This window comes from Eleginops maclovinus, chromosome 23 (genome assembly GCF_036324505.1).
Source record: "Eleginops maclovinus isolate JMC-PN-2008 ecotype Puerto Natales chromosome 23, JC_Emac_rtc_rv5, whole genome shotgun sequence".
NCBI classification, from domain to species: domain Eukaryota; kingdom Metazoa; phylum Chordata; class Actinopteri; order Perciformes; family Eleginopidae; genus Eleginops; species Eleginops maclovinus.
The window spans coordinates 19,121,666-19,142,315 of NC_086371.1; the positions used below are offsets into that span (position 1 = coordinate 19,121,666).

At 43.4% G+C, this 20,650-nt stretch overlaps 1 protein-coding gene across 2 annotated transcripts in view; it reads left to right on the forward strand.

The window, feature by feature from the left end:
* tenm2a (teneurin transmembrane protein 2a) overlaps window positions 1-20,650 on the forward strand; it is a 158,835-nt gene that overhangs the window by 131,855 nt on the left and 6,330 nt on the right. The window contains exons 12-28 of one of the 2 annotated variants that reach the window (XM_063876845.1): window positions 141-326; window positions 1,292-1,318; window positions 5,522-5,668; window positions 6,629-6,839; window positions 7,560-7,679; window positions 9,053-9,314; window positions 9,585-9,852; window positions 11,583-11,726; window positions 13,056-13,305; window positions 13,649-13,669; window positions 13,773-14,002; window positions 15,315-15,469; window positions 15,769-15,870; window positions 16,161-16,334; window positions 16,614-17,251; window positions 17,989-18,164; window positions 20,399-20,634. In XM_063876845.1, the coding sequence (XP_063732915.1) occupies window positions 141-326; window positions 1,292-1,318; window positions 5,522-5,668; window positions 6,629-6,839; window positions 7,560-7,679; window positions 9,053-9,314; window positions 9,585-9,852; window positions 11,583-11,726; window positions 13,056-13,305; window positions 13,649-13,669; window positions 13,773-14,002; window positions 15,315-15,469; window positions 15,769-15,870; window positions 16,161-16,334; window positions 16,614-17,251; window positions 17,989-18,164; window positions 20,399-20,634 (3,347 nt within the window). The remainder of the gene's footprint in view (window positions 1-140; window positions 327-1,291; window positions 1,319-5,521; window positions 5,669-6,628; window positions 6,840-7,559; window positions 7,680-9,052; window positions 9,315-9,584; window positions 9,853-11,582; window positions 11,727-13,055; window positions 13,306-13,648; window positions 13,670-13,772; window positions 14,003-15,314; window positions 15,470-15,768; window positions 15,871-16,160; window positions 16,335-16,613; window positions 17,252-17,988; window positions 18,165-20,398; window positions 20,635-20,650) is intronic. The other variant, XM_063876846.1, reaches the window with a different exon arrangement.

Below are 20,650 nucleotides of genomic sequence, written 5' to 3' on the forward strand. Positions count from 1 at the left end.
CAACATACAATTAGAAAATACAGAATGGTTTGAATATATGTTGTTACTGCTGAGCTAAATAAAGTAAGTTTGGGGTTCTTTTAAAATATTTCGACTCCCAGAACAATATTTGTGATCTAGATCTTCCTGTCTTCCTTCAGAGGTGTGCTCAGTGGACTGTGGCACCCACGGAGTGTGTATGGGTGGATCTTGTCGCTGTGAGGAGGGCTGGACTGGCGCGAGCTGCGACCAGCGTGTGTGCAACCCGCTCTGCATCAAACACGGAACCTGCAAGGACGGCAAGTGCCAGTGTCACCAGGGTTGGAATGGAGAGCACTGCACCATAGGTAAGCGCCCCAATTTGTGTGTGTGTGTGTGTGTGTGTGTGTGTGTGTGTGTGTGTGTGTGTGTGTGTGTGTGTGTGTGTGTGTGTGTGTGTGTGTGTGTGTGTGTGTGTGTGTGTGTGTGTGTGTGTGTGTGTGTAAACCCAGTCAGAACAAACTGGCAGATCCTTTACACTTTGTTAAAAGAAATCTGGAAAAGTAGAGGCAAAAGGGGAAATCTGAAGAACATGTGTGACATAGGAGGTGGGCGAACAGAGAAGAGAGGTGCAAACACCATAAAAGTGGGGGTGGTAGCTTTACAAAATAGCAGGATTTAGGCGCTTATGGGTTGCCTCTCTACTGCACAACCCAGGAGTGTCAGATTCTTTGGCCTTTGTAACACCAAAGTAACTTGGATGAAAGATACAACTCTTCACCTCACTGTGATCCAAAAATATCTCCAGTGCATTGTTTGTGTGCGTGTGTGCATGCGCACAGTGGTGGTAGTGTGTGCGAGTGTCTTTAATGTCAGTCAATCACCTCGTCTCATTCCTACATCAATGTCACTTCGGATGGATGAGTGCCAGATTCCTTTGATTCACCCACAGTGCTTTGAGACACAAAGTCTCCCTGTCACCACAAACACTGTGAGTGCAATGTGATACACACACAAACAAACACCGCACTGCAGCACATGTATACGCATGCCAACACATATATATATACGCACAGGGGAATAGCAGTTTATGATCTCCCCATTCCCCCATCAGAAAGTAGGGCAGCTTTGACTGCAGCATCAGCCCAAGATGAAAGAGTTGTCAGGCTCCAGCTTGGCGCAAAGTACACTTCACTAGCACCAGACACTGTCGGTGTTAACTTATCTCAGCTTGCCTGTTGTTCATTTCAGCTCTGCATGATGTTGCTTGCATTTATTTAAAAAGAAATACTCTCCCCGTCTCTTACCTTTTGCATGTTTTCTCCCACTGCAGACCATGGGAGCATGGTAGACAAAGCAGGTACCGTATCTGACTCTGGTGTTTTGTTTCTTAGCCTGTGGTGGTAGTAGCTATCTGCTGCATTTGTGGGTTTTGGCCTGGCTTGGCTCTGTAGACTCTGTGGTGCTAACTGTCCGTAGATGAGGGTGCCAGCCTCAATGACGACTCCCTGCATGCAGCGCACTCCCACTTACAGCAGTGCGCTGCAGCAGGGGCCAGCTGTCATTGAGCCTAGATGTGTTGTGGGGTACCGTAGAGCCTAGTGTGGTATCAACAATATTGAGGGGCTGTGCTGTGAGTGTGTGGATGTGCATGCATGTGTGTGTGTGTGTGTGTGTGTGTGTGTGTGTGTGAGCTCTAGATTTTTCGAATGTTGAAACAGAAACACATAACTCTGCTCAGGTATTCTAGTCATGTATTGCATAAACACAGCTGCTTCACATGAGGAGAAAACGGTAAAAGCCATAAACAACTTTTGAGGTAATTGGCAAATTTCATAGGCCACTGATGCAGGGCCTTAATGTGATGTCAAAAAGTGTGTGATTACATCTGGGTATGTGTGCCAACAGTCCCAGCCATGGTGCAGCGGTTTATACATTAATTTCTGTGAGAATGTATGTGTTTGATTGCGTTAGTGTGACTCAGCACGCTAATTCCAGATTCTCTATCTTTTCGTTCAATTTATACCCTCCGATTCAAGCTCGGATAATAAAAAAAAAAACAGTTAAGTAACATCGCATAAAGATACATAAAATCATGGGTAAGGTAAAACATGAATCCAAACAGAGAAAGGTGCATGTCTAGGGTAAGTTGTCCCACATGAACGCAGGAATGCTTAATAGATAGCCTCGCTGCTGAACTTCTGTCAGGTTACACAGAGCGGCACAGATTGCCTGACAGTACAGGTCCCCGGAGCACCGTTGAGAGTGTCCTCTCACCCTCTACACTTAATGGAATAGCTCTCATTGTTTTATGAAGAGCCAGCCCAGAGAAAAGGTAAATCGCAGGGTTAAAGAGGGAACAAAAAAAGAGAGGGAGAGTAAAGAAGAACGCATGGAGCCAAAGTGAAGCAGAGGGGTAAAGTAATCAATATAATTTCCAAGGTAGCTCATTAGGAACCGGAGGAGTGGATGAGTGCAAGTTTATCCGAGAAAGTGCAGCGTTATCTGGTCCATCTATAGGCAACTGGATTTATGGCTGTGACCTTCACTTTATGACCTTTAGAGGAGACACATCTGGAAACACGGGGAATTGGAAAATATGTTGGAACTTTTTAGCTCAAAGTCTTCTTTCATGCAATAAGTTCTCATTTCTTCTCACTCCTCCCTCGCAGCGCTGCACAGTATCTTTCTTTATCCAGCCATACACCCCGACACACACCACACCAGAGTGTGTGTGCTGACCCATAACCCAAGGCAATTTCTTCTCCTTTTAAGGGGATTTTATCAGAGTCCAACTACATTAGTGAGGAAGGTGGAGTTAATAGTTTCTGAAATCCCACTTTATTCTAGTTAGTATGAGCGGGTATTGACTGGTCCCTGGCATTAAAGAGAGAGGAGTCTTGTGTCAGGCCTGCCCAGGCAAGCCGATCAATGCCCACTATGGATTGTCCTGTCCGGGTGCTTCATAAGTATTTGGTTGCTTTAAATGGCAACTCCATTTAACAGGCAATCACTGCTAACTGTCTTTGTTCCCCGAGCTCAATACTTGGGGACAATCTATTCCAGCCTGACTGTTAATACAGCGTTGTGAGCAGTCCCCTGATGCAGAAAATGGTCATAATTAAAGATAAAAACCTTTGATTTGATTCCTCTTGTTGAGCTGAAAACGTGGTTAAGCTTCTCTGCCCACCCCTCCTCCCTTTTCTTAGCAGTTCAAACAAGATGGCGTCTTTCTCAAAGTCCTCTGTTGACTTTCCCTCATCGCCTGGTGCTTGAGACATATGATAAAATGCCAATCGGGGTGAAATGCCTGTTAATTTAGACGCTGCCACGGTTTAGATTGCACTATTTGTATTCATAATGCATGGCTTTATTGATGCAGCGATTTGTTAGAGGGCAAAATCCTACAGGGCAACTTGAGTGAAAATATGTTCATTAATCTATTGAGCGGGACTCAATGAAAAGCATTTCATATTCATAATCTCTAGCTGGGTTATTTTGTCCTCCCCACTCTGTCAGCACACTACGACTGAGTGGGAAATGTCAGGTAATATCTCTAGGGTGCGTCGTGCTGGGTGTGTGTCTGTGTGTGTTTGTGTTTTTTAGTAAGTGCCTTTGCGTGCATGCACGTATTGTTTTATCAGTCAACCCCGTCTTTGCCACCATATCCCGTGGGTAGACTTAAGAGTGTCGCATCCTGCTCCTTCATTTATTGAGGAGGAAATCACTGTGACAAGTTTGTAAGAGGCTCTTTGTGCTGCTGGAGAAAACATTGTCATTGTGTGTCATTTTGCCTTTTTTCCCCCGACTCTCCCTGATGGATTATGATGTGGCAAACACACAGACTCGGTGGATGCTAGAAGTTATAATTTAAAGCAAAAAGGGAAAATTTTAAGGCCAGGAGTTAAAGGTCTTTTAGAAAAAGACATTGATGTGCAACAGTGTATCAGCCTGAATGCAAATTATAAAAAATAAAAATGTCACAGTGAGCTTTGACAAACAAAAGTTATTATCTTTTGGCATTTAGCGGATATTTGGACCCACTTTCGTATAATTATTTTGACTGGTCTCTCCAAAAAATGCCTGTTCTGATGTCCCAAAGAGCTCTGGTCTCTCTGTCTTCAACTGTCTGAATGTACTCTAATAAGCTGTAAAGAGAGCTACAGAAAGCTGTACCCAGCATGCCTTTCAGCGGTTTTGCTTTGCAATACACTACACAGCGACTAAATAATGCATTACTATTGAATAAAGTGTGATGAACACCGTGAAAATCAAAGGACACCTTTTGTAGATGAGGTGTAGATATAGGAGTGGTCTTAAATCAATTGTATATATCCTTATGCTTTCCTACAAAGAGTTAAATGAGCAGGTTAATACTACTGTAATATCTGAAAATTAGTAGGCCTATTGAGTTGATGTTAGCACAAAGACTGGAAACAAGTGTAAACAGCTAGCTTGGTCGAGTCTAAATTGTAAAAAGGAGAAAATGTGAACAGTAAGTTAATGTTTGGGACATAACCGGGGGCAATAACAACCTAGAATCTCTGCTGGTTGCGTTTTACCACCATTACAAGGTCACTGCTCCTAGCCAAGATGTAGTTTTAAAACACCTTTTTATAGAGATAAGCAAAAAAGATCCACACATTTCATACTGTAGGTGCCCTTTACACCGAGCCAGCTAGATGCTTCTAGCCTTTATTCTAAGCTAAACTCACTTTGCAAAAAATGAATTAGCATATTCCTCAAAATGTCAAGCTATTCTTTGAAAAATAAAAAATCACCATTACAACCGACCAGAATCTACCAGATAGTAATTTCTCAAGACGGTACTGTCTTCTATAATTGCAAATTTCCCTATCCAGATGCCCTTAAAATGTCTGCTTTTCCTCGCCTTAAAGTCGCTCTGGAGTTGTGGGTGGCCTTGCTATGCTAGTTACAGAACTTTCTTGGCTCCAGGGCCTCAGATTCTGGTAGAGCTTTTTGCATAAACTAATGTGAAGGTTTATTAGTTCATAGACTGCCACGGCACAGACACACACACACGCACGTGCACACACACGCACACACACACCCTATCAAACATAATCCCATTCTCTCATGAGAAAGCATTACTCTCAGGCCATCAGAATCCCATTACCTACACTGAATCATAAGTAAGAGAGAGAGTGTGATGATGGTGTGGGGCTCAAACAAGTAAGTGAATCAAGAGTTTTTTTACACACACACACACACACACACACACGCACCTCCATTGGCTGCCATCCCAAAGGGCGCAGAGCCATGGGATGTGCATGAAAATCGAACGTGCTAAATTGAATAGATTTTTTGAACAATCGATATTTATAATATGCTACCACGTGCTTATTGAATTGAGGGAGACTCATTGGTCTATCATAACCACATGAGCGCGCCTGTGTGTTTGTATGAATGTGTGCTCATCTGTGCATCATTTGTGATAAAACAAACAAGCATCACCCTGCTTATCTCCCACAACCCCTCCCTCCCCTCTTCTCCTACCTTCTTTCCTTCCCTCCCCCTCTCTCCTCCTGTCCTCTCCTCGCAGACGGCTGTCCTAACTTGTGTAACGGGAACGGCCAGTGCACCATGGGACAGCAGAGTTGGCACTGTGAATGCCAGACAGGCTGGAGGGGGCCCGGATGCAGTGTTGCCATGGAGACCTCCTGCGCCGACAACAAGGACAACGAAGGAGGTGAGTTTGGGGGTAGCAGGAGAACCTTTGAGGTGAAAAAGTGCAGGAATCACTTAAAGGGACAATTTGCCCCAAGATACAAATATATTTAGCCTGTAGAGCCATTTATCAGTGTAGATAAGTTTAGTGTGAGTGGCTAACTGTTGAGAGTATTGGCTTCAGAGGTGACTGCCTTCCCTCAAATATAATGTAACGAGATAAAAAGGGCCAAATAAATACCTTCAAAAAACAGCTATGTCTTTTTCCAGAAATCCTGACCTTGTGGCTCGACATCATCCACAGATCTTGTGAGCAGTTTCATGTAGGAACTATTTTATGCCTCTGTAGCGTCCACACCACTGACTCAACATCTGAGGAACGCCTTGAGAACATTTCTTCAAACATGCCCAAACGTTAAACTGCTGCATGACCTGATTCAACTTTGTTGTTCAAACATCGAGGTCACTGTGACCTCACAAAACACATTGTTGTCCATAACTCCGTTATTCATATGCTTTTTATGCCAATTTCACTCAAATGTCTAATAGGATACATTGAAAGACGATGTTCTGGCCAGACTCGGATGTAACTCATATCACTGCGCACAGGGCAGCGTGAAAGGACAAAAGGATTGTGATTACTTCAGGAGAAAGAAAATAGTTCCTACATAAAACTGCTCACATGTATTTTTTGGCGTTCAAGAGCTCAACAAGTGAAATGCCATGTTGTTTAATGTAGCTAGAGTGAATATGTATTTTGGGGTGAACTGCACTTTATCTCTTGCTAAAACAATGCTTGTGAAAGGAATAAAGCAAGCTAGAAAAAATAATGAATTAACTCAAGAAATGGAATTAAGATAGAGAGCTCATGATGAGAGCTCTCACTTTGAATGCCAATAACAATCTTATTGTTAAAAGTTGGCAGTAGCTTTTTTGCATTCCTTGCCATTCTTAAACCACTACCTCGTCACTGCTCTCCCAGATGGACTCACAGACTGCATGGACCCAGACTGCTGCATCCAGAGTCCCTGTCAGAACAGCCCGCTGTGCCGCGGCTCCCGGGACCCTCTCCTGGTCATCCAGCAGAACCCCATGTCCCAGCCACGCGTCCGCTCCTTCTACGACCGCGTCAAGATGCTCGTGGGACGGGACAGCACCCATATCCTTCTTGGGGAAAACCCATTCAACTCGAGGTATGGCAAAAAAAACCCTTATTAGGTTTCATAGCACAGGTAGACATACAGTATATTTGACATGAGGACAATGTATGTATGTCATCTTCATGCTGGCCAATCATGTTAAAGGGGAATATGCCTGTGAGATTGCATGTTAGAGAATATTGCCGCTTTGATGCTCTCCGATGGTTTGACATTTATGTGAATGTATGCCGTGAAAAATGGCACAACTTTAGATTCCATGACGCAAATATCAAATAGACTTTAGAATGGTTCACAGAGCCCGCCAAGGCCCTATCAAATTCCAGAGCCAAAGCAGGCCGAGCCAAGATCTCCCCGCAGATTTAGTAGAGCTGTGAAGCACTGTCCATGGGGCTGCTGCTTGTCTGCATACATTTACAAATGCCTACATCAGATATTTAAAAGGAAAGCTCATCAAAGTGAAGTTATATGTTATTCTATATGTGTCAGTTCTCCAAGGCACACAGTCCCACGCAAACCTACGCACACATCCCACATTGTCATGTTTTGTATACATGATTGACAAGAGCTAATCTAGATGGCGGAGTTTGCTGATTGTTTCTAATTAATGAGGGGTGGAAGACCGGAGCAATGAATGGGCAAATTGGATGATTGAAAGATGGTGAGATTAATCAAACCAGATGATGGATGGTTAGGAAGATTGGGCTGATAGATTGACTATCGCTCTCTCACTCTGTCTCTTCTGTCTTCTTCCAGCTTGGCATCTCTGATCCGGGGTCAGGTGTTGACTACAGATGGAACCCCTCTGGTGGGGGTGAACGTGTCTTTTGTCAACTATCCCCACTACGGATACACGCTGACACGGCAGGATGGAATGTATGTACAACAGCTACCCAGCTCTCCTTGCTGAAACTACCTCACCACATAGGCGTTATTATTAGATTAGATCAGATTAGATTAGATTAGAAGAGATTAGATGAGATTAGATTAGAAAACATAAATGATCCCTTGAGGAATCTTAGCTGTTGCAGCAATAGATAATCAGATACAGCAAAAGAGGACTTTGAGTAAGAGCAGAGGAAATGTATTTACAAGAACAACACAACTGGGAGTCAAAACTCAATATCGTCAGTGAAAATATATTAGTAAGAAAATTGAATGAAAACAATGGAAAATGTGCAAGAAATATAAAAAACATTTCAAATAATACAATGTAGTGAACCTGTCAGATGTTTGGGGATAATTGCTAGAAATAAGATTTTAGTTTTTTTATGATTAATAAGGCTTGATAACAGCAGAAGTTTCACCTGAAATAAACGTGTTTCAATATGTGAAACCGAATGAAAGGGCTATCAAAGAAACTTTTCAAGCAGAACTAAAAAGCAACCTTGAAATTGGATTTTTAAGTAGCCCAGCTCTTTCTTTAATACTCACCTTCGACTCCATTTGGTTAACTCACCTGACATGTTTCTCCCCTTCTCTTGCAGGAACTTCACTTTCCGACAAGTTTTTTACTTAACTTTTCTGTCCAATATTCCCCTACAAGTTTTATTGAATTTAAAGTCTGGCTGACACCAATAACAGGGTTATTTGAAAATGTGCTCCTTGGTGCTTTAAGCTGACCTCTATTCATTAAATGTACGATTTATGTGTTTCCTGTCTCAGGTCTCCTCCTCTTACCTACGCTTTTCCTTGCAGCATTTTCTTCCAGTTAAGCCGAGTTGACGCTGAAACATCTGAACTTCTTGTAACATTTAATTAACTTTGCATTTCAGGGGCAGTTACTAACCAGTTTCACGGACTTATGACTTGAATGCACATGTTCTCACGTCCCTGTCTGACCTTGTTTGGTTCTGATGAGTGTTATTTCCTTGCAGTGGTTAGAGGCAGCAGTGAGTCCAGACACTTAAAAAGCTTGGGCCATTTACAACATTTCTATACTAATCATTAGCCCACAGCTGTTAATCATCATTTGGAGACAAAAGGTTAAAGAACATCTCATAAAATCTCTTCCACAATGAGCCCAGTGTTCTTAAATTGTGCTATTTATATTTCAGACCTTTACCTGTTGTCTAAACTTTCTTTCTAGATGTGTAGCTAAAGTTTTTTGCACAATTGTTGTTGTTTTTTTGTTGTTAAATTAAAGCAGTGGATTTTAAACTTTATTAGAAACACTGACAGTCCAAATGTTCGTCCACCACAGCGTCCCCATCTGTACTTCATTCCCGTCCTCTTCTAAACTTCTCCAGGTTTGACCTGATAGCTAACGGTGGTGCATCACTGACTCTGCGGTTCGAGCGCGCCCCCTTCCTGAGCCAGGAGCGCACCGTGTGGCTGCCCTGGAGCCAGTTTTATGCTATGGACACTCTGGTGCTTAAGACAGAAGAGAACACGATCCCGGGCTGTGACCTGAGCGGCTTCGTCAGGCCTGACCCTCTTGTGATTGCATCCCCTCTCTCCTCCTTCTTCAGCTCCAAGCCAGGGGAGAAACCCATCATACCGGAGACACAGGTGCAGTACCACTGACCTCTGGCAGCCGGCTAATCTCCCTTCTGGTTCCCTCACTCTCTCCCCACTCTCCTTTCTATCTCTTCTCTTTCTCTTTCACGTCCATAGCTTCCCCCCATTTATTCCCCTCTTTCTCTTTTTCTTTATTTCTTCCATTGTTTTTTCCCCTTTTTTGTCCTTCAGCCGTCAGTGGAAGCGTGACCCCCATTACACCCTCTTTCTCTAATCCCGCCTAATCCCCCTCCCCTGTCATCTTCTCTCTTTGTCTTCCAGGTGCTGCATGAGCAGATCGAGGTGCCCGGCTCGAGTCTAAAGCTGTGCTACCTAAGCTCCAGGAATCAGGGTTACCGCTCCCTGCTCAAGGTGACCATGACCCCAGCGGTGGTGTCCATGGGCCTGCTGAAGGTTCACCTCATGGTAGCAGTGGAGGGCCACCTCTTCCAGAAGTGGTTCCATGCTTCGCCCAATTTGGCCTATACGTACATTTGGGATAAGACCGACGCATATGGGCAGCGGGTCTATGGGCTTTCTCAAGCTGTTGGTGAGTGGAAGCATTGGCAGATTATGAGACAAATGGTCTCTGTCCACAGATATACAAAAGGTCCCACCACCCACTTTAAAGCTGTTCAGACACTTGTTGTTTTGGGTCTCTTCAAACATGTTACACATAATTGTTTTGTCTTAGTGGTCATTTTTGTTTCCATTTGTAGTTTCTTTAAGCCCTTTTGTATATTTGTGCAGCTTTGTAATCAACTTCTGTCCCAATTAACTTTCTTTTAATCTCATTTTACTTTATCTGTGTTTGTTTTCATTTTTAGTTCAAATTGAATTATTTTCTTTGTCTTTTTGTAGTTCTTGTTTGTAGTTGATATGACCCTTTTCTGTTTTGCACATCTTTGAGTCTCTTTGTGGTCATTTTGTGTCTCTTTGTAGTTGCTTTGGTTTCTTTGTTGTTGTTTAAGTCTCTTTTAAATCCATTTTTGTCTCTGATAATCATTTTTTTTCATTTTGGTTCTATTGCTAGTTGATGTGTCTTTTTTCATAATATTTTGTAGAGGGGGGCCTGAGACTTTTTTGCCCACAAGCCTGTTCCCTGTAGATCTGTTCAGTGATCCATCCATGAGTTGTAAGGGTTGGACAGAAGAGAAGCAGTAATAAGTGTTTGGGATTTTTTTCCAGTTGACTAGAAACTTTACCAGTAAGGCACCACTGGCTATGACAAAGAGAGAGAGAGGGCTAATAAGGGAAGCTGAAGGAGGGTTAATACGCCAGAAACTCGGCCTCCATCCATTAGGAAGTATAGTCACAGTTAATTGCCTTTTGTTTTTTTTCATACGTCCATTTTTCATTGAAGCCACGATTGGTTCAGTCGGCCAGCCGTATCTGTGGTGAAGGGTTATTAGCCATCAGGGTGAGTTAGCAGTTAGCTGCTGGAGCATCTAGCATGGGTCCAGGGGAGCCTCGGTGCTATTACATTCTGCTGTCACAGTCCCTCACAGATGCTGTCAGCCAAATACTGCTGTCAGGCCACAGATGCAGTGGACATCTGGTTACCTCAGTGTGGAGTAAAATCAACAGGGACACACTGTTTGGGAAATTACATACACTCAAAGATCCCATAGTTCTCTAGAGTATCTGTAAATTTGACGTTTCTCAAAGCTCACAAATCAAATACAAGGTTTAGGATTAAGTTATGTTTAGCTAAGCTTGGATACAGATGCAGGAATAATACATTATTGTTTGCAGTAAAGCTGAAAATGTGCTGGTAACAGAATTCTCACTGTTACTCAAGTGGGAGTTGATGTGTTAACACACATTTCGTTTTAACAAGTTTAAACATAACAGCACATGCTTGAACAGTAAACGTACGTATGCACACAAACAACTTGTCTTAACTTGTCATCATAACTCATTTGAGTTTTTATTACAAATCAGCTGAGATTCGGCCATGTGCATCAGGGTTCACTTCTTGGCAAACGGTGCAGCCTGCACATTTAAAGGCCCACCGGCTAATCTGCCCAATTAACAAGGTTTTTAATTGATTTAGCAGCGTGTGAGGGTGTTAGTTAGGTGCGAGTGCAGGTTTCGGTACAGGTGCTAACTAGCTTCTCTGTGTATCACACGTCAACTCACAACTTAAATTAACTTAGGAGTTAATGCTCTGATTGATGAAGTTTTTCACAGCCTCGCTTCTGGTTTCATCTTTTTATTCTCTGATATTCACCTCTTTTATAATCTATTTCTCTCACCTGTATCCTCTCCTACTTGTAGTGTCTGTGGGCTATGAATACGAGTCCTGTGCCAGTCTCATCCTCTGGGAGAAGAGGACAGCCATTCTGCAAGGCTACGAACTGGATCCCACCAGTCTGGGCGGCTGGTCACTCGACAAACATCATATACTCAACACACGCCGTGGTACGTGCACACACATACGTATATTCCCTAAAAAAAAGCGAAGGGAACATTTTTCCCTGTTATCCTCATCTTTTTTTATTCTTTCCCCCGTGTTGCACATGTTTACAGTACTGTATAGCTCACTAAACGTGCTATTGTCTTGGGGAGGAGATAAGTCTGTGTGCTTCATGTGGTTCACATGCAATTGCCAAGAGCCTCTTTTTACCTGTCAGTGTGGATTTTCACAGGAAAAGCTTGAGTTGTCTCACCTAGTTTGAATCCTTCATCCACGCCAGCCCAACTTAGTAAACCTGTGCACCGTCAACAACCAATCAGTGGCAGCTACTAAAACAAAGGAAGGGGGTACGGAAGTGGAAGAGGGTTGGGGGGCAGAGATACTTTAAGTTTTTCAAAAACTGATTTCTAGGCGAGGGGGAGTCATTCTTGTTGCATCATCTAACATACCATTATCTACACTGTGCAGTAATGCTAAAAAGCAGGGCAATATCAATGGGCTGATGCACCAATGTTCACCTGCTGTGACAATCAATGAACTAATGGAATGGACACAACTTGGGAACCATTGGTGGTTAAAGGTATTTTCAGTAGTGGGGGAAATGAATCCAAGCCTCTTTACTTTATGTTAGCCAGCGCTACAGTAAAATTATGTTTTTCCTGAGAAGGAAGTGTGATTGTACACTGTTTTACTTTGGTCATCAAAAGAGCTAATGTTAAGCCCAAAATATAAAATATCAGCTGCGTGTAAACACATGCCAGTAGTTCCCATTTTTATTGCTCTTTTTTCTTAAAAAAAAATATATGTTTGGCTATAAAGAGCAGACAGCCATGCTAGGCGCTATTCAAGCTAACATCAACATGCTAGCATGCTCACATTATCAATGCTAACTGGCTGATATTTGGCATGTTTAATGTTCACCATCGTAGTATAGCTTCCATGTGAGAAATAGAAAACATCGTGGTAATGTCATTAGTTTTGTAATTGACAAATGAAAGTTAGACCTAATGATAGCGATAGACCAAAAAGTGAAATTATTAAGGGGGACAAAGTCTGCACCAAATTTGATAGGAATCCATCCAATCGTTTTTGAGACATTGTATCTGTTCACACAAATGTCAACCTTAAGGCACTGTGAGATTAAAGTTCAGGGGACCATCAAAGTTAGTAGATATCATCCTTCGGGACTATACTGCTGTAGCCTAATTTATTGGCACTCTAAATGTTGGGATATGAGATACAGCTTATGCTGCTGTAACGTTACCACAGATCATCTAATTGAAATGATGGTCCTGAATCTACTTATATTTCTGTCCATCCTCTGCCCTGTCCAGGCATCCTTCATAAGGGAAGTGGTGAGAACATCTTCATAACGGAGCAGCCCCCGGTGGTCATCAGCGTCATGGGAAATGGAAGGAGGCGCAGTATCTCCTGCCCCAGCTGTAACGGCCTGGCAGACGGCAACAAGCTGCTGGCACCGGTCGCCTTGGCAATGGGCACCGATGGCAGCCTCTATGTCGGGGATCTGAACTTTGTGCGAAGGGTCTACCCATCTATGAACACAACTGGCATCCTGGAATTAAGGTAGGATCATTAGAAAGCAGATTGGGGTTTACAAGTTTTTAGATGGATGTAAGAAGGGCTGGTTTGATTAAAGTAAGATGACAGGTGACACAGAGGGAGAAAATAGGTATTTTCATTGCATTGAACATGTACGATCGCATCCTCCATTAAAACAAGGTAAAGTGAGACACTGGGGATGGCAATGTGCTAGATAATGTTTTCTCAAGGGTGTTTTTACCCATGGCTAAATGCTTTTGTTCACACCACAGCCAGCTTTGTATTGCTCTCTGTAGGTTGCTCTCCGCAGACTGTGTGAATTAAAATTTGTTTTTGTTGTGCTTTTGTCTCGCCTTCTCTCTCAAAGGAACAAAGATTTCAGACACAGGTAAGATTCTTACAACTATAAACGAAAACTTAACAAAAGAAAAAGTGCTTTATATAAAATCAAGCTTTTCACTGTTTACATTTTCTTTTCATCTCGTCTTTAGTAACAACCCGACCCACAAGTACTTCCTGGCAGTGGATCCAGTATCTGGGGCTTTGTTCATCTCGGACACCAACTCCCGCAGAATTTACCGTGTACGCTCATTAACAGGAGGCCGTCTGCTGTCAGACAATGCAGAGGTGGTTGCTGGGACCGGGGAACAGTGCCTGCCCTTTGATGAGCGCTGCGGTGATGGAGGCAAAGCCACTGAAGCTACACTTATGAGCCCCAAAGGTGAGACACTGGCAAAAAGGAAATGAAGGAAATTAATTATGTTAATTATTGAAAAAATCGTTTCAGTTAATTATCGAGCAAAAACGTTTTCTTTCTCCAACTCCTGCTTTTAAAATGTTAGAGTTTGCAGATTTTCTCTGTTTTATAACATCATAAATATAATTTATTTAGCTTTTTTTTTATGTGTTTTTGTACCTAATAGGACCCTTAGGCTGTGGAAATGTGTGACATTTAATTTACATTTATGAGGAAACTAATCTTTACTTTCAGCTCTAGGTAGGCAGCCAATAACCTATATATTTGGTTGTGATTACAGATCCATGATTAGGGTATCATCAATTGTTGCATGTAGGTGAATTCTTAAAATGCAATGTTACAAAAACAGCTACTTGATTATTTCAGAACCTTTTCTTCACTATGTGCCCGTCTTGTGACTCAACTAAAGCAGGGCAGACACAGAAGGAGGTTATAAACCAGGTTAACGTTGAACTTATTAATGGAATTATTTTTATGGATCATAGAACATTGTGACACCAAACTGTCAAGGATGTCACTCTATCACATTTCCTGCCTGTGACACCAGTGTGTGTATGTAGGACTTCAGATCATAGTACATATATATTCAGTGTGAGTGTTTATGAAGGAAGACAATGAGACCCTGATTCACTCCTACTTGAAAACCCAGACAGCACCCATTAGCTTGCCCTCTCTCTGCCTTCTCCTTCTTTCTCTTCCTATCCCTCTCTTATTTACACTGTGCCCTTCCCTGTATCCTCCATCTGTTGCTGTGTATCTCGTTGAGTCTAGGAGTTATTTCGGGGCACAGTTGCCTTGAACACACCTGGGTTGAATGCCTGCTGCCTGTTAGGCCGACACAGCACCACTGGTAAATGATGAAAAGGAGAAGAGACAAATGAAAGGTAGAAAAGATGGGGGGGGGGGGGGGGGGGGGGCACAACAAAAAAACAAAGCAGGCAGGAGAAACCGAGGAAGGAAATAGAGTGCAACAGATCACTTGCTTTTCTAAAGAATCTGCTTGCAGTCTACATTCACCCTCTGGGAGGAGCATCAGCTCGGCTCTGCATCCCGATGACTCATCCCAAAACTAACACTTCTCTAACAGTTCAATGCCCACTACATCACTTTGTTCAGTCTCATTCGATGAAGCATTGAGCAATCGGGCTGTCAGGGCTCCCATCCGTTTTCAGCCGTTGGAAAGAGTGCTGTTTAATTGACTTAAAATGTCTTTGGGTTGCCCCGCAGCGTTTGAGTTATGAGTCGTCACTCACGTTGTTCATCTCTGTGTTGACAGGTATTGCAGTGGATAAAAACGGGCTGATGTACTTTGTGGATGCCACCATGATCCGGAAGGTGGACCAGAACGGCATCATCTCCACTTTGCTGGGGGCCAACGATCTGACTGCTGTGCGGCCACTGAGCTGTGACTCCAGCATGGACGTCAGCCAGGTATGCCGTTCATAAAAGGGGAAGTGCAGGAGACACTAGGGGGTGATGGTGTGATGGATGATGATCTAACGACCCAGTGAGTGCTGAGCTTGTGTGGACACGTGCCAGGAGGTCAGGGAGGGACTGATTTAGGGGGGGATTAAAGAGACAGTGGATAAATGAATGGATCAGAAGAGAGTGAAGACCGCAGTCACTTAAAAAAAATGAAGAAGAGACTTGTGCGAACCTTGGCGTTCTTTCAGAACGCCTCCCTCAGTATATATATTATCTCACAGTTAACTATTCTTTCTACCTATTAGGTGCGTCTCGAGTGGCCCACGGACCTTGCAGTGAACCCCATGGACAACTCTCTCTATGTCCTGGAAAACAATGTCATCCTACGCATCACTGAGAACCACCAGGTCTGTACCACAAGGCTCCATTGCCTTCGCAAGACCCTTAGGGTGGCTCTGACAGGATTTAGTCCCAATTAGGTTTTCTCAAGCCAATTTAGAAGTAAAAGTTCAAACATGGTTTTCAAAGTTTCACACTGGCGGTAACGTTACTGATTAATTAGCTCTTGGAATATTGTACTTTCTGGAGTTCATTATGGGAAGTTTAACCGAAGGTCTTTTTGAGAGTAAAGGCTGCGCACTTCTTTACATTTGTGGTATTATCAGTTTGTTCATTGATTTTCTGTCCTTGCCCACAGGTGAGCATCATCGCAGGTCGGCCCATGCATTGTCAAGTGCCGGGTATCGACTACAGCCTCAGTAAGCTGGCCATACACGCGGCCCTGGAGAGCGCCACCGCCATCGCCCTGTCCCACACTGGCATCCTGTACATCGCAGAGACGGATGAGAAAAAGATCAACAGAGTTAGACAGGTATGAGATGGTGAAGTGCTGTACGCCCTGTTGTTGTTGCTAGAATGAATGTGTTGGGCATATTTTGTTGGCAAGCAAAAAATTGACGGCACAGCTGGTCGGGCTGCGTGGGTGTTTTTATTTTTTTAAGACTTTCTGAGGTTGTTTCAGATCTACAGACACTACACCCCTCTGTTTTGATAACACAAAATTAATTGCGCTTTTGGTGAGACATTTTATTTCATTGCATGTTGACTTTAGTTTTTTTGTAATTACATTTTTCGGTCATTTCTTTTCTAGGTGAGCACCAATGGAGAAATCTCTCTCCTGGCTGGCGTCGCCTCCGACTGCGACTGCAAGAATGATGTCAACTGCAACTGTTTCTACGGCGATGAAGGTTACGCCCCAGATGCCGGCTTAAACTCGCCTACATCCTTGGCCGTGTCCCCTGATGGGACACTTTTCATCGCAGACCTCAACAACATTCGCATCAGAGCTGTGCAAGCCAACAGGCCGGGCCCCGCCGTCTCCAGCGTGGGGTTTGGAGGATCTGCGCAGTATGAGGTTGCATCACCAAGGGAACAGGAGCTGTATGTCTTCAGCGGGGAGGGGCTTCACATCCAGACAATCAGCTTAGTGACTGGGGAGCCACTTTACAACTTCACCTATGGCCCAGACGGAGAGCTGGCCATGCTGGTGGATAACTGCAACAACACGGTCAAGGTGAGGAGGGACGGCCAGGCCCAGGGAGGAGGGACCGGCCTGCTCCGGCTGGTGCTGCTCCCAGAGAATCAGGTGGTGACGCTGGGACTGGACCCCACCGGAGGGCTGCGTAGCGTGTCAGCCATGGGCCAGGAAGTGGCTCTGATGGGCTACAGTGGCAGCACGGGCCTCCTGGCTACCAAAGCTGACGAGACTGGATGGACCACATTTTACCAGTGAGTGTTTGGGATAGTGTCCACCACTTTATCCTGCACGCCTGAAATACAAAATTAATGATTTCACGGGTTTTATATTCACCATGTTCTACTGCATGCCCAATTATTCCTCTGACAACTCACACAGTGTGCTGCTGCCCCCCAGAGTTAGCTTTTACAACTGCAGACAGTTCCCCTAAGGTTAACTTGTAAAGGTTTTTAGAGCTGCAACGATTTGTCAAATGACCAAATTATGAATTGAAGTAATAATATTTGCTAATTTCATCAGCTTTTTAGAAGGCTTATTGCAAAAACTACAGAAAATGCTGTATTCAGTCTTTTAAATATTGAGGTTTAGTGCTTTACTCTGTTTTATATCATATTAAAGTGACCATCTTTGATCTTAGGCTGACAAAACTAAACATTAAAAGACATGTTGGGGAACTGGGAAGAACTGGTCTTTGATATTCCAAAGACCAAACAATGAATCTATGAGTATCAGAAAATATTAATGAGTTCATGAGAAAATTAAGACCTAATTTCCCTTTTGGGTTTTGTTTTTGAGTGCATTTAGTTGTGTCCAAGACAAATGCAATACTAATATTTACAACATCAGGTGGTAGGAAAATGAAAGATACAAAGAATTGAAATGGAGTTTTGAATTTCTAAATATGCATGTGTTTCCTGTGGCAGTATCCTTCAGTTTTGTCCTCCAATGCATGTCGTACTTCCCTCGCCGCTCTGCTCTCATCCCCCAGGTACGACAGCGAGGGCCGCCTGACCAACGTCACGTACCCCACGGGTATGGTGACGAGCCTCCACCGCGAAATTGAGCGCTCCATCAACATCGACATTGAGAGCTCCAGTAGAGATGACGATGTCACCGTCATCACCAACCTGTCCTCCGTCGAAGCCTCGTACACCGTGGTTCAAGGTAGGTAGACTCGCTCAGCAGCACAAACAGGACGTGCAGTGGAAAAACGAGCCGCTCATGAATTTTTAAACACTTGCAGAGGATGTGGCACGAGGGTGGACAAATGCTTGCCTCTAGTCATCAACACAGGGCAATATAAATCAATCAATATTTATGATATTAATTAATTATAGAGCAGCCAATAAAGTGGGTCTGTTTTTATGCAGTCTGAGCTTTGGCAGACTTTAAAGCTACTTCATCTCAGTATTCAAAACATAGCCGCCCTCTGTGATGGTGAATATGCGCCGGCCTGCCGACTCTAATTGAAAGTCTTGTAATTTTCACTCCGCTGTGAGCCGGCTCGAGGAAATTATTTTCCATTCCTTTCCACATTCAACTCTCTACTCCCTACCTGTCATGAAGTGAAATTACCAATATATAGCTCCTAATCCCAGCTGGGATCATCCTGCTTTTGAATATCACCACAGAAAAAAAATTCATTAACTCACGCGGAGTGAATCCTCCTCATCCCTCAAGCTTCCTCCTCTCATGCACATGCATAGAACTTAAAAAACACAGCTCTCAACTTTTTCCCCCATGATCCCTGAGCTTATTTGGTTCTTTAAAGAGGAAGGAAAAGAAGGAGAATAATGTTTCCTTGACCAGTGGCGTGACAGAAGTGTGAGTATGCAGACTGTGAAAGTGTGAAGGCCTCGGAGAGAATAAGTTGTAGATGTATTCAGCGAATCCACCTGCGTTGCGCAAGGAGTTGTTCACAGAGCTGTAAGTCATTTAAGGCTTCAGCCGCACTGTGTGGGTTTCAGCACAGCTCTCTGCTGACATACTCACTTAACCATCTCCCTCTCTTCCTCGCTCTCTTCATTAACTCCCGCACAGTGAATTCTCGCCGGCCCTCCAGCTCTCGTTTCTCTCCCTCTCTCCCCCCTCTCCCTTGCTTCTGTTTTATTACGAGGTCGTTCAGACAGAGAGAGCAAGGAAGATTTATCTAAAGGCCGTTGCTGCCAAGTCAATGGAAAAAGCTTCACTTGTCTGTTTGAGGCATTGTTAAAAATGTGCCTGGAGCTTTATTACAAATTGGCCTTATGGATTACTGTCATTTATAGAGGAGCTTCAAAAGCAGACTATCTGATCCCTTAACCTTTTGTAAATGAAATTATATTTTTTAAAAAGGCCTTCTTTCTGCATCTGCCAGATATTTCTGAGCCGAAAACAATTTTATCTCGTTTCAATCACATCGTGTGATCAGGACGCCTGTTTTCAGACATCTGAGGGAACATTCTGCCTCAGCATTAGGCACGGGCTTATCTGTTTCCATTCTTGTGTTTGCAAGTGAGTCATTAAACTGTAAAGATGGGCAGATTGTAGATAGAGTCAGTTTAGCCTGACTATTTTCATTCAGATTACTTTGGAGTTTGTACAAAGAGAAATCAGGTCCATATATTTTATGGGCATCATCTGGTTCTTACTGACACGAGCTTCTCGGCTTAAGATTGTACTATAACTTTTCTAGTTAACTTAATTTTTCAGGCAGAAGGCCATACACATCCAGAATTGTTACACTTTAAAAGTTTTGTAAAGGGATATTTCTCTTCACTGTTTTAAAGTGGGGTTGTATGAGGTACTGTGGAGACAGGAGTTATGGCACTGAGGCTTACCAATGTACTTCTGATATGGACGACTGCAGGGGATAGTTTGTGTAATTCTGAGATTATTTCCAAATGATCAAATTCATCAAATCTTAACAGCAGTAGACCAGCAACTTGTGTATTCTTCAAGGTAAAATCTCTCTGTCTTTCAATAGTTTTTGGTGGCTTTAGCTCGAACATGTATGGATGTACTTCAGTTCCCTGATAGAAAGAGCTTTGAGGCAGCAAGATAGAGTGGTGAAAATACTCTTAATAGAGTGCACACCATTTAGATTTTTCTATGGTCGCTTTTTTTTTTTTTATGTAGCAAAAATACATTTTGCTGCTGCTTACATCACTGCAGTACATTTCTTAGTTTCCGTGCCTTAACTCCCGTCAGAATTTCTACTGGGAGATGCTGAATCATCAACCTCACTGACTGTGGATAAGTACCTCATGTTACACCACCTCAAACATCTAAACTGTCCCTTAAATGTAATTTTCTTACATTAATTACATATTTTCTTAAAATATGGAAGCCAAAGGTCATCTGTTTTCCTAGTGGCTTCTTTCCTTGCCTCTCTTACACCAGTTTGTCTCCCCCTACAGACCAGGTGAGGAACAGCTACCAGCTGTGCAACAATGGGACCCTGAGAGTGATGTACGCCAATGGTATGGGCATCAGCTTTCACACAGAGCCCCACCTCCTGGCAGGCTCCGTCAGCCCTACGATTGGGCGCAGAAACATCACCCTGCCCACTGACAACGGTCTCAACTCCATTGAATGGCGTCTGCGCAAGGAGCAGACCAAGGGCCGGGTCACCGTGTTCGGGAGGAAGCTCAGAGTGAGTTGTCTATGAG